The 18,160-nt window shown below is 43.8% G+C and overlaps 1 protein-coding gene across 3 annotated transcripts in view; it reads right to left on the reverse strand.

Moving 5' to 3' along the window:
* Positions 1–16,789, reverse strand: part of omd (integrator complex subunit 5 omd) — a 44,446-nt gene extending 27,657 nt beyond the window's left edge. Inside the window, exons 1-2 of one of the 3 annotated variants that reach the window (XM_067107997.1) lie at positions 16,235–16,789; positions 1,048–1,331 (exon numbers count right to left, since the gene is read on the reverse strand). In XM_067107997.1, coding sequence (XP_066964098.1) covers positions 1,048–1,299 — 252 coding nt within the window. In that variant the 5' untranslated portion in view covers positions 1,300–1,331; positions 16,235–16,789. Of the gene's footprint in view, positions 1–1,047; positions 1,332–15,740 lie in introns of all 3 variants that reach the window. The other 2 variants (XM_067107998.1, XM_067107999.1) reach the window with 2 other exon arrangements.
* Between the last annotated feature and the right edge of the window lie 1,371 nt (positions 16,790–18,160).

Raw genomic sequence — 18,160 nt, forward strand, 5'->3', positions numbered from 1 at the left:
GAGGAAGGAAAGTCCTAAAGACAACCTTTGGTATCACCGACGGAGTATTGCAATCCAATGACATTGGGGAGACTTTCTTCTCTTTTCTTCTTCCTAGTAAACTTCACCCACTGTTCAGACGGCCAGGCAGCACTCTGAACAAGGACAACTTTGGTTACATTCGTACTTCCTACATGAATTGCAGAGGGTGTGAGGATCCACCTCCACGAAGGACAGGAACTTGTTGTAAGGTCTGTCCATCCCTGGGCAGCACCTAAATACCTGAGGTTTCCTCGTAAGGGAGGTGGAAGGCTGCAATGACTGACAGGTTTGGCTCATCTTTCTTACTCAACGGAAGCAAAGTGGAGTGCATACTGACGTGGGCAGGGCTTCCCCCTACCTGTCAATAGTTAATGACCATGTCTGAAAGTTAAATGGTCATTCCAGCTTGCATTTGCAAGCTAAATCCTATGTAATGAACGAAGGTTTTTATTTGTGTAGGAACAAATATGCCTTATACATACAAGCTATCCAAGACTTTTGATGAACAAACAAAACATTAAACCAACTGATTTGCTCAGCTTTTTCTATAGTTTTTTCTAAGAAAAAAAAAAAAATCCAAAACATTACAATACTCTATTAAAATTACAGGCAGCTCCCAGCTAACGGTGGGGGTTCCATTCCCAGCCAAGCGTCGATAACTTAAAATCACTGATAACTGGAACATCACAGTAATTATGGTAATAAATGGCGTTACAATGACATAAGCGCTGATTGGCACCAATAAACCACTTACTGACGCCAATAAACCGCTTACCGGCGCCAAAAATCCCTTACTGACACGGATAAACCTCCTACTGACGCTGATAAACTGCTTACCGGTGACGAAAATCTGGTTAGCGACATTGTTAGCCAAGCGTCATAAAACCGAAATGTAGGGACTGCCTGTAATGGTCTTTAAAGATTTATAGAGATAAAATACTGGTTTTTTTCTCAACACTTATCTGTCTAGAAAGAGTTAAAGAATTATAGAGATAAAATACTGGCCTTTCTTCTGTACACTTTTACCTGTCTTGAAAGAGTATGAGCTAAGAAGGCCAAGGCAGCAGGTCTAGCAGGTGGAAGGTTACGCAGCAAAAAGAGGGCTGTTTCAGCTGTTGTCTGCTCTTCTCCTTCACTTATTCCATCTCGTCTACTATGACCTCTCTTGTCTGTGGCAGCTAATGCTAAGTGCAAGAAGCGATCCAGTTCTGTCAAGAGCATGGTAGTTGAAATGCCCCGTCCAGCAGCATCCACATTTCCACCTGGGCCTACCTCCATAATGTTTGTTACCACCAGTTTTTAAACTAAACCTGTAAAACATAATGAAAATCAGTGTCTAAAATATTTCAAGCTTAAATAAAATCATAAGTTATGCTCGTAGACTAATTGACATCATTTTCAAAGAGGACAAATTGGAATCTTTTTATACCCCTATCACGATTTGCAGACTCACCTATTTGCGGATTTCTCTATGGAACAAATATACACATTATTCGCTGAAAATTCGCTCATTCATGGTATTTTACACTGAGAAATATTCACTAATTACTGTATTTTCATCTCATTTTCATGACTAAATGCACTTTTTTGTGATAAAACTATTAAAATACTCAGGTAGTGCTCAAGTTACGATAATTCACCTTATGATAATTTGATTTTGCAATGGGGTAAGCAATAAGTAACAATATGACAATATTTATAAAATATTTTTAAATTTCGTGCAGGTGCAGGCAGCGAGAGACCAAATTGCAATAGACCAACTTCTTTTCCTCCATCTCTTCATCCCAACTTCTAGTTAAAAAAGTAAAAGAGAATGACAAAAGTATTGTTAGTAAGTTATACTCTTGCATAAATGCGTACAGCCATAAACAACCGATTGAGAATCTGTTGTTTTGCTTCACTGAATTGGATAACAACAGTCATTTTGCTTGTATTTCAACCATCGTGCGGTAATAAACAATTACCGTAGGTTATAGTACAAATGACATTAAGTAGAAAAGGAATGATATATTTTTACATTATACCCTTATCCGGTATGGATAAAAGATCGGCAAGGAAATATACTGCTAAATTTAAGCTGCAAGTTGTAGCTAAAGCTGAGAAAACAATGTTCAAGCTGCTAATGACTATAAATTATCATGCATTGGCAACATAGATGAAACTCGACCCTAATTAAAATTGGAGAGAAAATATTTTAATCAAGAGTACTGAGCATGAAAGAATGCATTACTGCTATTTTTATGCCAATAAACGATAAATACGTAAATCTCGTATTATGATGAAATCAAGTGAAAATAGCGAACGGAATCTTTATATTTTTTACACAAAACAAACACTCCCAAATGGCCAACGTCATCTATTAATGAAAGAACAGCTAAATTAATTTCACAACGAGACGTATTCAAGTTATATTTCGACATAAAACACTTCGTACAACGAAAAATAACCTTGCCCCATATAAATAAAGTATCTAGAGATTCATTTACACTAACTAGAAGCAAGAAAAGCGCTCTGAACTAAGTTAAATAAAGTGGTCTTGGTTAAATATGGCAAAATAAACACCGCGTAAATGATTTCCAAACCAATACACTGATAGCTATGATCGCAATTTATAACGCAAAAGCAATATAAGAATATATACAATATTATTGGATACAGTGAATTAAGGCATAACATTTAAAAGATCCATGGAAAAGATGCATACACCTGCATTTGTTATGTTGATGTTTGTATAATACGATATGTGAACATAGAGTACAGTATAATGTAGGCTAGGCTTCCGTATACTGTATGTATACGATATACCATGGTGTAGGCTAAGCTAATTCTTGTTTGTTATTCAATTTCTCTTTGTAATGAATTATCATAAGTCATCTGCATGACATGAACCTCCAGAACTGGCTGATATTAACAATTACTATACCATGTATTTATAGAGTACACTTTATAGTATAGGCTAGGTCACCATACAAGTATACATGGTACCGAATGCCCTAGTGTAGGCTAGGCTATATTCGAGGTACGTTTTTTTCCAACATACCATGGGTTTTTTTGGAAGCTAACCCCATTGTAAGTAGGATAATACCTGTATAAGCATTTTTAGTGCATTTTTTGTGTGTCTGAACTATCAAAATAAGCAGTTTTAAGTGTTTTTAGAAGGGTTCTATGTGTTCGCAGGTTTTAGTTATTAACGGGGGGGTGTATTACGCATCCCCCGCGAATATGGGGGGTTTACTGTATTGACACAAAAGAAGGACACCACTCATTTCTGTGTTACCTCAACTTGCCTCAAGACTAGAGGAGCCAGGGGTAGAACCAGCTGTGTAAGCTAATGGATTTGAGATAAATATATATTTTAAAAGAAAAACACATCACTGCAAAAAGGAAGATATGCAAATGCACATGGTAGAAGGAAAAATTTTTTAAAAATTATCTGTACCCTCCACAGGAAGTTGAAAGCACAGCAAACACCCCCCGGATTCGCAGGGGAAGCGTACCACAACCCTGCGTGAATAGTTAAAATCTGCAAATAGTTAACATCCCCTCTAAAAACGCTTATAACTGCCTACCTTGAAAGTTCAAATAACAAATCTACACCTTAAACTAGCACCCTACATCAAATATACCTTAAACTATTATTCTATTTACTGTATTAATCTTTGAAATATTATTAATGTGATTCCAAGTCATCCTAAACACTTTACCCTTAAAAATATATGTGTACGTACTTCTAACCCAAGGGAAGGGATGGAAAAGGAGACAAACTTGTCATCATGAACTGAGGGGTTTTGAGTTTTAGCAACGAATTCTGGGACAAATTCAAAGGCTACTGACCACAACCCCTGGTATGTTTTATGTCAAGACAGACCATGGAGTTCGCCCACTCATTTTGATGAAGCCAAGGCTAGAAGGAAAACAGTCTTGAGGGTCAATTTCCTGTCCAATGAGAGACACAATGGTTCATATGGGGCTCAAGTGAGACTACTTAGCACCAGAGTCAGATCCCAGGTAGGTGGTTTAAGTTCTCTAGGAGAACGAGACTGCTCAAAACTTTTGGCCAGCATAGAGATTTCCCAAGATGAAGTAAGTTTCACGTCTTTCAGACGAAGAACTAATCCCAAGGCAGCCCTGTAGCCCTTAACAGCAGAAACAGAAATGTGTTTTTCTGTTCGGAGGAAGATCAGGAAATCAGCTACCTGTTGAACAGATGTTCCGAGTGGAGAGAAACCCTGTCGATGACACCAATCACAGTAGACGGCCCACTTTCCCTGGTATATGGCTGAAGAGGATCTTCTGAGATAACCAGACCTCTGTGTTGCTGCTCTCAGAGAAAAGCCTCTCGCTCACAGGAGATACTGGATAGTCTCCAGCTGTGAAGAGATAGGGATCCTACCAATCAATGATATCTCTCTACTGAGGCTGACAGAGGAGATTGTGCCATAAGAGGATTCTTCTCGGGACTGCTGAGAGCAGAGATAGCAGATCCAGAAACTAATCTGCTTGAGGCCATAAGGGAGCTACCAGGGTCATCCTGAGATTCTGAGAGATCATTACTCTGTTAAGGACATGACGGGTCAGGCAAACGGGGGGGGGGATGCGTAGACCTCCAGGTTGTCCCATGGATGCTGAAGGGCGTCCTCTATCACAGCGAAGAAATCTGAAATCATTGAACAGTATACCTCTAGCTTCCTGGTGAACCTTGTCATGAAGAGCACCATCACTGGTCTCCTCCACAGATGAAAAAGCCTGTCTGCTATCTCCTGATGGAGAGACCACTCTATCCCTAGGACCTGTCCCTGATGACTTAGCTTGTTGGCTACTACACTCCTTTTGTCTGGAATGTACCTGGCTGTGAGGTCCACTGAGTTGTCGATGGCCCACTGATGCAATTGACCTGTCATCATGTGAAGTTGGCACAACACTAGCCCCCCCCGTTTGCTTACATATACGCTACCACTGTAGTGTTGTCTGACATCAGAACAACAGAGTGCCCCATCATTCTTTCTTGAAACTCCTGAAGTGCTAGGAAGGCTGCTTTCAACTCTAGCTCCCCAACCCTCGGAAGGGGCGTCCAAGAACATAAGTTCCGGAGGGGGTAAATGAAGAGGCACTCCCACTGTCAGGTTTTCGTTGTTCAACCACCACAGGACATCACTTCTTACTGCTGTTGACAGAAGGACCTGTACTGAGGAGAGTCCCCTGCTGGGGACCAAAGTTCTTTCAGCCCCATTGAAGGGATTGAAGATGTAGACAGCCATGAGTAACCAGCTTTTCCAGTGACGTCAAAAGGCCTATGATCACCTGCCACTGCCAGCTGGTTGTTTCTGTTTGGACAGAAAGGAACGAGCCACTGTCCTGAACTTCTTGATTCTTTGGTCTGATGGGAAGACTCTTGACGAGGCTGTCCATGACCATTCCCAGATAAAGAATTCTTTGACTTTGGCTGAAGATTGGACTTTTCCAAATTTATCACGATGACTAAGCTGCGACAAAATTGAAGACAGTCCTTGTCTCGAATTATCTTTTCCCAAGAATTCACTAAGACCAGCCAGTCATCGAGGTATCTTAGGAGGCAAATCCCCTGAGCACAAGTCCATGTCGACAATGGGGTGAAAACTCTTGTGAACACCTGGGGAGCTGTTGTTAGGCTAAAGCAAAGGACTTTGAACTGGGAACATCAGTTCTCCAAGACTGTGGTGAAGAAACTTCCGGGAAGAGGGATGGACAGGGGTCTGGAAGTAAGCGTCCTTCAGATCTATAGTAAGCATGTGGTCGTTGTTTCTAACAGCTGCTAGGACTGTTCAAGGAGTCTTCATCCTGAACTTTATCTTCCAGAGGAAGAGGTTCGATCACCGGTAGCCAGACTATTTGCCGAAAGACAACTGGTTGAAAAATATTTGGCCGACTGACAACTAGTCGAAATGCAAACACGTCGAATGACCATTTGATGGAAAGGACAATTAGTCAAAAAGGCTAATTTTTTCAACTGGCTCACTAACTTTCTGTTATCATGATATGGCTGTAATAAACATTTTCGTACTTTAGCATGGTTTAGTTTAAAAAATTTAAGATTTAAACTTTTAAATTTAAAATCATATCCCCTCAGTAAGATGGAGTTCATCAAGACAGAAAGAGGTGCAAGAAAACTCCTCTGCGAAGGGTGAGCAGACAGGCAGTCCCCAGTTATCAGTGATCTGATTTTACTGGGCTTGTCTAGTGACGAAAATCGGCAATTTTCGGCGCCTAAAATTGCCAATTTCCACTTATCGGCACTGATGCTTACCTAACAGGTGATGATAACTGAAAATTGGTGATTCTCGGTGCTTTTTGGTGCCGTTAAGTGCCGAAAATCACCGAAAATCGCTGATTTTTGGTTATCATCACGCCATCAGAACAGAACCCCCACCGATAACCAGGGACTGCCTGTACTTGGTTGATAAAACATGTGGCAGCAAGGTTTACTGGAGATGTGAAAAACGCAAGGAGTGTAATGTGAGAATGAAGACGAATGATGATGTGATTGATGGTCAGTCTTTTCAGCACTCTCATCCACCCAACGATTCGTGTAATACGGCTTTGAAAGCAACTGTTCAAATAAAACAACGGGCTCATGAAACTGAAGACGTTACTGGTTGCATACTAGATAATGCTGTAAGTACTTTACCTCTAAGCGTTGCAGGAGCACTGCCAAAAAGTCTTCTCTTTTACACATGGTAAATAGGACCAGGGCTAAGCAAGAAAATGAGGATTTAAATTTCTTGACTCGAGGAGAAAATCTTAAACTTAATGAAAATGATAAAGTGAGAATTTATGGAACTGATAGAAATTTAGATCTCTTAGCTCACAAGATTCAAAATTACAATATTTTCACATTCAATCAATATAAAATATCATACAAAATGACTTTGTAAAACTGAGAAGCACTCCAGAAAATAACAAAGTAAATTACATATGAAATCCATGATAACAAATTACATACCTATAGCCTTTCATGGCTGAAACAGAGAAGCTTCTCTCGGTGAAGGAAGATCAGGAAGTCCCCGAACTGCTGAATAGTAGCTCTGACCAGAGAGAGACCCCGGCAACGACAACAACCACAGAAGACGGCCCACTTTCCCTGGTATACTGCTGCAGAGGACTGTCTGAGGTATCCAGCCATTTCTGTTGCTGCGCGGTGCGAAAAACCTCTTGCTTGCAAGAGACTGGATAACCTCCAGCCATGAAGACACAGGGACTGCACTGCCTGGTGGTACCGCTCTAAGTGGGGTTGACACAGAAGGTTGGGCTAGAGAGGAATCTCTCTTGTTGCCTTGGAGAGTAGAGCTAGCAGGTTGGGACACCAAACGGCCTGCGGCCATTTGGGAGCCACTAGAATCATCCTGAGACTCGGAGTGACCAACTCTTAGCTGATCACCCTGCGAATCAGACAAAACAGGGGGAACGTGTGGACTTCAAGGTTGTCCCAAAGGTGCTGAAAAGTGTCCTCCACAGTGGCCCATGGGTCTGGCACGATGGAACAGAAGACCTGAAGTTCTCTGTCATGCCAGGTAGCGAACAGATCTATGACTGGGCACCCCCACAGATCAAACAGCCTCTCCATGATGTCCAAGTGAAGGGACCATTCCGTCCTTATCACTTGATTCTGGCAGTTGAGCTTGTCTAGCACTACATTCCTCTTTCCTGGAATGTATCTGGCTGACAGCTCTACCGAGTGAGCAACCGCCCACTCATGCACCTGCATTGACAACTGGTGAAGCGGATGGGGTACAAGAGCCCCCTGCTTGTTGACATATGCCACCACTGTGGTGTTGTCGCTCATCAACACCACAGTGTGTCCCATCACTCGATCCTGAGACTCTTGGAGGGCCAGGAAGGCCGCCTGAGCTACAGGATATTGATGTGAAGGTGCTTGTTGTCTCGGTTCCACACTCCCAAAGTCAGCAACTCCTCCAGGTGTGTGCCCCATCCCTCGGTCAATGCATCTGAGAACAGAGGCATGTTTGAAGGGGGAGTATGCAAGCATAATCCTATTAAGAGGTTCCTGTCGTCTAGCCACCAATCTAGATCCTCTCTCACTTCCTCCGAGAGAAGAATGAGAAAGGATTGAGGGTCTCGAGACTGGGACCAGTACTCCTTCAGCCTCCACTGTAGAGAACAAAGGTGAAGTTGCCCGTGAGGGACCAGCTTCTCCAAGGAAGATAGATGACCGATGATGACTTGCCATTGGCAAGCTGGCTGCTCCCGTCAAGACAGGAACAGGAGTGCTGCCTTCCTGAACCTGCTGATATGAGAGTCTGAGGGGAACTCTTGCTGCTACCATATCTGTCAGCATGCCCAAGTACTTCATCTTCTGCTTGGGGGAGAGATCGGATTTTGAGATTTACTACAATCCCTAGATTGTGGCAAAACTTGAGGAGCCAATCCCTGTCCAGGAGCAACTGTGAGCAGGAACTCGCCAGGATGAACCAATCGTCGAGATACTTCAACAGACGTATCCCATGCAAATGGGCCCAAGCTGACACTAGGGTGACCACTCGCATGAACACCTGAGGAGTGGTCGAGAGCCCGACACAGAGTGCCCTGAACTGGAACACTGCCTCTCCGAGGATAAAGTGAAGGTACTTGTGGGAGGACAGATGGATGGGTAATTTGAAAATATGCATCCTTCAAGCCTACTGTAAGCATGAAGTCATTCTCCCTGATGGAGGCGAGCACAGAATGCGCCGTCTCCATCATGAACCGGGTCTGGCAAATGAATAAGTTCAAGGGAGAGAGGTCTATGATTGGTCTCCAACCCCCTGAGGCTTTCTCTATGAGAAAGACATGGCTATAAAAGCCTGGGGACCAATCTGACATGACTTCCACAGTGCCTCTGCTCAGCATGGCTTGCACTTCTTGCCTGACTGCGAGATCCTTCGGCGAACCAAGAACGTAGGTTTGAAGACGAACCGGAGAGTTGGTGAGGGGTGGCAGAGACTCAAAGGGAAGTAGATATCCCTCCTGAAGGACATCCACCCGCCAATGGCAGCAGCTTGAGGGGAGTGCTGCCCCTAGCATTCCCCATTCTTCTTCCCCTTGTCCCCTTTTCCGGGCTGGAAAGCGGGCTGAAGGAGGTGCAACTGCGTGCCCTTTCCGGCAGAAAAAGAAGGCTGGATGTTTCCGCACGTGCCCTTCGAAGCCTGAATCTTCTTAGGGACCGAGGAAGTGTTAGGTTGGGCCGCAGTGGCACGTGAATACCCAGAGGTCTTAGCCACCACCTGGTGGACAAAGTGGTTATTGTCTTCGGCACACCTCTTGCCTACCTCAGCATCTACCAGATCTCTGGGGAAGAGAGAGGCAGACCCCAGCAACGGTCCATTCCTGAGGGTCAGAGTTGACTTGGGTCCTACAGATCTGGAGATCAAAGTCAGGGCAGCGTCCCTTCTTTTCAGTACCAGGTTTGCCCATAGGTTTGCTGTCTGGTGGGCCAGGTAGGAGATAGCCTTACCTCCAGACTGGCACAGTCTCCCAAAGATGGAGTCCTCTCCAGGGAACATCAAACCTAGGGAGGCAGCAACCTTGGAAACTGTAAAGGACCACAGATCCAACTAGGAGACTGCCTGGAGAGCCACCATGGTGGTAGCTTCAGGTTCACTGCCTCTTGCTGTTTAGTCGGCAATGACCCCTCCGAGGGTATGTAGAAACGCTTCTCTGAATGGTTCAAACAAAGCGAGTTATCCTGCCCAGAGACCAGATTATTCACCTGTTTGAGCACCCCTTCAGAAAGAATGGACCATGGCAGCCCCACTGAAATTTTGGGTTCCTTCTTAGGACCCCAAAAAGATTCGAGGCACAAAGGACGATCCACAGAAGAGGCCGTGGTCCCCTTCCCGAGATCATTGTGCTGACGAATCAGTGCAATGATGTCCGAAAAAGTCCTCTATATCTCAGGGGTGTCTGCTTCCTGGAGAAGAGGACCCTTGAGTCCTTCCAGGGTGTGGTCCTCCTGATCAACTCTCCCTGCATGAGGGAGAACCTTGGCAGACCCTTGGATCCTTCCTCGACCACTTGGGTGTAGGCCTCTGTGGTAGAACTCCTATATAGGAGACACAGGCAGTTCCCTGGTTTACGACGGGGGTTCCATTCCTATGCTGCGTCGTCAGCCGAAAATCGTTGTAAACTGAAAAATTGTCGAAAATCATAAAGAATCCTATGAAAACCTTAATTTTAATGCTTTGGGTGTGCTGAAAACGATGTAAACTGAATTTTTATTGAGTTTTTCATCAAAAAACCTCCAAATTTTGATTATTTTGCCGTTTTGTAGCCATATTTCTTCCGTAACCCCGGAACATGCGTCATAAACCGGGAAATAATTTCTGATGAATATATTTGAAAAGTGTCGTAACCTCGGAACATCGTAAGCCGGACCCTTCGTAACCTGGGGACTGCCTGTATAGCATTCTCATCAGAGTCCCTCCTATCTGACTCACACCTGGTGCAACCCCAGGAGGTTCAGGGGATAGGTGAGGGAGATTGCGCACTCCTTCCTTTGCTGCTGGAAGAACCTGCAGGAGAGGAAGGCCATGGGCGGTCGCCAACCCGTGGTGGTAACGGCAGCACAGGTATAGGAGAGTGCCTACGTTGTGGCGAGGTGCTGTCCTGAAGAGTGTAGAGGTTCGCACAAACATATCCAAACACTTCCCTCTGGTGAGTGGAGTCGATCACACAAACGTGAACGAGGGCTAGCCAGAGTCAAGGGATCGGGCACCGCCGGGTGTGCACTTGCGCTGTCCTCCCAAAGTGCTCCGGTCTTCTTCGAGACCGAAGTCCCCTGGCGGGAAGACGACTGCAGAGGGGAACTATTCACTGCATCTCCATGTGTTCAGACCCTCGAGTCCAAAGCACTTGGGTGGGAACCTGTCCGAGTACTCGGAGAAGTACCGGCAAGAAGAGATAAGCACCTGCATGCTTTGTTGCTTCCTCTTGTCCTGTGCCTGAACCAGACCAGGGAACAGACTCCCCAGTGCTGGTTTGGGGTAGCTGAGGTTCTGGGGAAACTCGAGTACTTGAGATGACTTGATCTTGTTGAGCACTCAAAGCTCCTGAATCTTGTAGAGAACGATCAACAGGAGCTATCTCTACCTGAGTGTCTGAAGAGACTCGGGAAGAGGCAGGCACAGCACCATTCTTGGAAGTGGACTCCCAAGAGCTGGTTCCAAGTGCGAGAGCCTTGGGGGCTCGCGTACTCGAGGCTCCAGAGACACGATAACCTGGAGGGGACACGAAGCGGTTCCCGAGTCCAAAGACTGGGGAGGGCCAATGAGAAATCCCCCCCTGCTTCCCCTGTGGAGGGAGGCAGCCCTTAGAAGTTCCATGACAGGCCTTCCTAAGGGAAGAAGCAGTTTTCTTCTTCTTCGGCCAGCGAGCCTCAGGAGAAGAAGGGGAGGAGGCAGCTGCAGATGAAGTTGAAGTTGAAGACGAAGATGAAGACGATGACAATGACGACACCTTACGACACCTCTTCTCCGACTTCTTCGACATCTTTAGAATGGCTGTCAGCAAACAGTCTCCCATACAGGAGAGACTAGCAAGAGCAGCAGGAACAGTAGGAGCAGCTGGGGTCACAAAGACAATAGTCAGGAGGGGGACTGCATAACCCAGAGTAGGAGCATGAACAGCAGTCTGGTCTACACAGCCGTGGTCATAAGAGTCAGAACATGTGTCAAGACAGATGTGGGGACCTCGGTGAACAACATCATGGTCACTGTGGCTGCAGTGGAGATGACAGGGGCTTGAGTCACAACTGAAAGTTCAGGAAGGCACAAAGCCTTTAGGTGTGCCAAGAGACCTTGCACTGAAGGAACACCTGAGAGCCCCAAAGAGACCAAGTCTCCCGGGGCTCATCTGCCTGACCTAGAGAAGACAAAGTCGGGTGAGGGGAGGGAGACTCCTCTTGCTCCAAGGGAGAAACCCCTCCCCCCCCTGGAGCGAGCGGAGACCCTGGAGCCAAGGCCAGCCTGGTGCTCCCCCGATGATCTTCACCTGATGAAGCAAGTGAAGACGAAGAGGGGGAGATCGCTCCCGAAGGAGAGACGGCAATGTGCAGAAGTTTAGCAGGAGGGAGAAATGAAGAAGAGGGGTTGGCAACCAAAGGCTTAGCCGGAGGCTTGTAACCCCTAGACAATGCTTTGGAAGCTTTCTTCTTGTGCTGCCTCCTGCCAGTAAACTTCACCCACTGTACAGGTGATGAGGAACAACATTCAATACAAATAAAGTCTGGATCATTGTCATGCCCCCCTGCAACTAGTGCAGAGGACATGAGGGTCAACACAAATGGGTGATCGGGAGTGGGTGCAACCCTTGCTGTTAACACCAGGACATACATGCTGGGTGACGGCCTTCCGTACAGGTTTAGATGATTTGTGGATTTGCAGACGTTATAATCACAAAAGAACAAAATAAGAAAGATCGCACCGAGAAAAAAGCAAAATGGCGATCAAGGCAGAGAGTAAGGAAATACGTCTGTACTGTGAGACGGCCGAAAGCAAACTGGAATGATTACATCCGGGAAGGCAGGACTCCCGCCTACTGCACGGTAGTTAACTGCTTAACCACCTTGTTCGAAAGTTTAATGGCTGTTCCAGCTTTGCTGAAAGTAATTCCTTAAGTAAAGGACCAACAATTTGTATACTGTGTAGGAACAAATACTCTTTAAACAGCTAATCAGTAGGAACTCTACTGTCACTGTCTCTTGTGTCAGTTTCACCCTTTCAATTTACTGCTTGCCATATTTTGAGGCCTTTTTACTGCAATAGCCTTTCCCATCTATCTATAGATCAAAATTCACATTGCCATCACAAATCCTACTCATCTCAGAACATTTATACAAAATTTCAATGACTTCTCCTACATGGTTGTCAATGTCATCTCTAAACTCCAGTAACTGATAATGATACAAAGATTCCAAAAATGTACTTTCACTTATATGCTCAAACTTTTGACCTTTTTCATATAACTACATATTATGATTTGTATTAGAATAATACAGCATGATCACCAGATAACTACGTATTACAATTTGTATTAGAATAATACAGCATGATCATCCAGATGAGATGCATGCAATAGTAAGGAATCCTCACTCACATTTAATGACTTGTAATGCAAAACAAATAGGGACATGGCCTGAAAGAAGGAGGAGGAGGAGGAGGAGGAGGAGGAGGAGGAGGAGGAGGAGGAGGAGGGAGGAGGAGGAGGAGGAGAGGAGTTAAGGAGGAGGAGGAGGAGGAGGAGGAGGAGGAGGAGGAGGAGGAGGAGGAGGAGGAGGAGGAGGAGGAGGAGGAGGAGGCCCAAAAACACATGCCACAACATAACCTGGGGAGAGCTCCATGTGAACAGCTGGATCAGCACTGCCAGAGAGATTAACCTGATTGCCTACCCCACTCGTGAGAGAGAGAGAGAGAGAGAGAGAGAGAGAGAGAGAGAGAGAGAGAGAGAGAGAGAGTGTCAGTCAGTTTGGGTGGTATCAAAGTCATGGCAATCCTCTTTGAATGCATCTGCAAAGTTTGCTGGCCTTCCCCTACTGCTGCTGAACCTCTCCACTGTGAAAGAAACTGCCAGTGCAGGACCTACTACAGTAGAAAAATTAAACAAAAACTGGTTACACACACACAAAGTTACTGAAGTGGCCAATTGACTGCTAAGTCCTTAACCTCCTTTTTTGCTTACTTTTCTGGTTCAAATCCATGTTGAACAAAAAACGCAAGTGCCATGCATATCTGTAATAAAATCCAAGTGGATCTTTGTTTGTCCTCCCCCAGGTGACAGTAGGGGAGACATGACACAGCCACCCACCCCTTGCAAACCGGTTTCTCTGCCCCAGGTGGGGGGCAGGGTAGGTAGGGGATCAGGAGTGTAGGGGAGACAGCAGTGCCAGGTTCCAGAGCGTGTAGCGCGCACCAGCAAGCTCATCATAATAATAAAGACGAAAAAGTTTCAACTTAATGATCAGTCAGATAACAGCAAGGCCCAACTTACCTGCCTACCTCCAATTAACATTCTTGTTACCAAGTTTCATCTACTGCTTGCAGCTCATGCTAAGGAATATTCCTACACTGGCTGAAATGCTTTGGTTTGTTTTGATAGGAACAAATATACAGTTCACGTGTTTGGCTGGAAATGATTGCATCACAGTATTCCCATAATTTCATAAGATGAACTGCATATGGGTAAAAATAAACATCAACCATAACTGTTTGAGTGAGTTTATTTTTTAATGAACTACCTATTTGAGTACCACCATAACTGTTTGGGTTATATAGACTAGGGGACTGGAGAAACAGTGAATGAGGGGTTATCACCAGCAATGATGAGCAGCATTTTACATAACACTGCATATGCAGTTAGAAAATTATTGCTGTTTTACACATAGGCTTGAATTACACATGCAGCATTTTGGTTGCTACCCCAGTAACTGCAACAGCTTTTCTTCTAGGCTATATGGCATCAATGGATGCAAAAATGATACTTCTAGTTTGTGCACATCAGGCACCAGATTTGCAAAGGAGTACTTTACAGATGTAGCTCAGTTTGATGCACTGCCCTTTGTCTATCTTCTTTATCATGCCAACAATAACATTAGCCCATTATGAATGCTTTTTTAAAGTTTTTGTTACTTAACTGATACTATCACTCCTCCTGTCTACTAGGAGTTAAGCTGTAAAATTTTTAAGTCATTGAATTTGTTGGATCTGGTATTTTTAAGGCATCTTTAATCTCTTGCACACAACTGTCAAGATCTTGCATCACTTGTTCAGATTTCTTCAGGCATGAACATTATAGTACAGTACTTTACTGATGCTGTGAGCATTTACATAACAGTGTTAATGAAAATCTAGTAAGCCCAAGTTAATATTTGTTAGTGTAAGCAGTTGACACATAAGTCAAGGAGCTCCAAGCTATTTTAGGTAACATTAAAGTATTTAACAATCCTAGTGATATTCTACACTGCTGATAATTGCAATCAACATTGGAACTGTGGCATATACTGGTACAGGCAGTCCCCCGGGTTACGCATGCTCCGGGGTTACAACGCCGATCCGACGGCAGAAATGTGGCTCCAAAATGTCAGAATGGTAAAAATTTGGAGGTTTTTCGATGAAAAACTCAATAAAAATGTAGGTTATGTCGTTTTCAAGACATCCAAAGAATTGAAAGTTAGATTTTCTTATACTTTTCAACAATTTTCAGATTATGGTGCGGTGTTTGAACGGAACCCCCATCATAAACCGGAGACTCCTGTCTAAGTTTAAATGAATTTACGATGCTGAAAGGGGGCTATTTGGTTAGCTTATCTTAATGGTCTGTTTAGGTTAGTAGGGTTGACACTTGGGCCAGGTAAGGGACTAGGACTAGGTTAGGTTAGTATGACTTATGGCACTCTGGTTTAGGTTAGGCAGTGGGATCTACGGGGCAGTGCCACTATACCAAGTAAGGGTTTGGCACTCTAGGTTAAGTTAAGGAAGGTTAGGTTAGCTCATTCCACTCACATCAGTTCTCCATCAAAAACTCCTGGTTTCCCGTTAGTCCCCCTACTGTAATTAGATGCAGGTTGTTTTAACCAAGCATTTCTTATGAAAAACCATTTCAAATTTACTACAATACAGTGAAACTTGGATAATTGGAAAGTTAAATTTCCATGTAGAATTTTACTAGGGTAGTTTGCAGAATGACGGGAATACCTCTGAACAGAAGCTTAGTCCACTGTTTCCGATGTTTGGTGTTACCTGGGGAGGCAATCTCCTGGGACTGGTCGGAGAATGGGAGGGTAAAATTTGGTCAGGCTAAATCAGGGGATGGTATTAGGCCTATATGAAAGGTTAAGTTTGTCTTCGTCTGCTGGACGTGTTCCCGAGTGAGGGGCTACGACTTACTTTGGGGCAGCAATGACAGGTTAGTATGGCGTCCGAGGTTAGCCTAGCTTTGGTTACGTCTGGCTGGTTCATAGGCCTATTAGCCTTCCCATCATTCCGCATTCGCTCCCCGACAAATAACCTGTTGCCTGTCTTCATGCTGTCCTTTAAACACGAAATTACGGCATCGTAATGGCCTATTAGGCTAACATTTAAGCCTATGCCTACGCCGAGATTATGGAGAGTTAGCCTAATAGTGTTTTTGGATACATTTATTTTCAAAAGTAAGATCGTGGTAATTCAGTATTTTTAAATATTCCTACCCTTTCCTTGGCGGCGTAAGCTAGACAAACATTGCGGACAAGATTGACTTGGCGCTTGGAAATTGGTTGTCGTGTATCAGGCTGACCGTTCACACTCCCAGTCACTTTACTCAGTAAATAACACGAATACTCGATCACAGTTACGAGCACGTAGGGAAAACGCACATGCTAGGTGTATATACAGTAAGTACTGCATCTTCATTCATTCAAGTCCTTGTCCAACCTTTTTTTTTTTTTTTTTGTCTCCGTTCCGAATGTTACTGAGGTGCAGCTGCTGAGGAGCCTTCTATTAAGTGTTTCATTGAGGTTTTCTTTCCATGTCCATCTCTTAATTCACGCAAAATGGTGTTTTTGTTCTGTTTATAATATTCCTTCATCCATATTCTTTTTTGTTGTTTTTTTTCGTCTCTTTTTATTAGCCTTATTAATAATGATGTAAGCAGCACAAATCCCGTCGCAAACAAGTGAATCCAGCGACATCGCGCAACTAAAAAAGGCAACGTGTGGACAGTAAAAGGCATGCGTTACGTTCCTCATTCCTCTCTCAACTTGACTGAGGCATGGAATTTTATTCCAAAAGGCATGCGCTTAGCGCATGGAAAAAAGGCATCGTCTGGACGCACCTTTACATTATTTCATATTTGATGTTTCTAATTGCAAGGTATTGATGAATTTTTATGTTTTGGGTATTTTAATTTTTTATGTCTTTGGAATCATTAAAATAGAACAGAATAAACCATTTGGGCCGAAGGCCAAGCGCTGGGACCTATGAGGTCATTCATTCAGCACTGAAACTTTCCTTTCAGTCTAAAAGGAAAATAGAGTAAAAGGGTACAAAGGTGTAACAGGAGGAAAACCTCGCAGAGTGTGGACAGTAGGATGGAAGAAAGAGAATATGAACGGAGGTACAGTAAAAGGATTGAAATCAGTTGCAGCTAGGGGCCGAAGGGATGCCGCAAACAAGGTCTAGAGACCTTGGCCGCAAAGACCCTTAAGTAATACCTATATTGGACCGCGTGAACGTGAAGTGCACTGACGGCTCTACCCCGCTAGGGGTGTCTCTTCTCAGGTCCGGCGTAGAAATGTGATTCTCATAGAAAAATAATCCATCGACTAATCTTTGCCACTTTTCAGCCACTTCTTGCTGAGGTATCGTAATTTCATGGTTTTGTTTATTTCCTTCGGGTCTTTCTATTTAATAATTCATCATTATTTGATAAAATGATAATTATTTGATTTAGCTATACTAACCCGTGTAGGGGAGAAGGGATCAAATCCTTTGTCCGCCTCAACCTTACCTTTAAAAACACTACTTTCTTAACGTTATCTTTTCACCATAAAGAAATTAAAATTCTATATAAACAAGGAAATATATTTACAAAATATTTTAACACAACATACAGCAAAAATAAAATACAAGTTATAAATACAGCAAGAAAGACACGATAGAAATAGTCAATTCTCCTGAGGCATTAAAGCAGGGAATGACAAAATATCTATCCATGTGCACAACAGATCCCGCTATATAGCGACAATGCTATTTGAACATAGTGCCTTCTGGTAATATCTCGAAAATGTCACGATTCAAAATGTTGATCTTAGCCACAGAAGAATTTATATCTAGAACTGAAGGGTTGCCGAATTGTGTTCCTTTCTTAGAACTTATGGATGTTGTCAGTATATTAACGGATTCTAATGCTATGCAGTTTCCACGGAGTACATCTTGCATATCATTATGCACCAAAATCCCAAAATCCTTTTGTATGCCGCAGAAAACTGACGGACTATAGGATTGTTATTGCATCTTCCCATGCTTCTGACTTTATTGAACAAAAATTTCTATATGATCCTGGCTCATTTTGTGTCATAAAAGTTTTAATTGTGGCTCAGGACATCCAACAAAATTATCATATAAAGTAATTAAAC

The sequence above is a fragment of the Macrobrachium rosenbergii genome, chromosome 8 (assembly GCF_040412425.1).
Source record: "Macrobrachium rosenbergii isolate ZJJX-2024 chromosome 8, ASM4041242v1, whole genome shotgun sequence".
Taxonomy (NCBI): Eukaryota; Metazoa; Arthropoda; class Malacostraca; order Decapoda; family Palaemonidae; genus Macrobrachium; species Macrobrachium rosenbergii.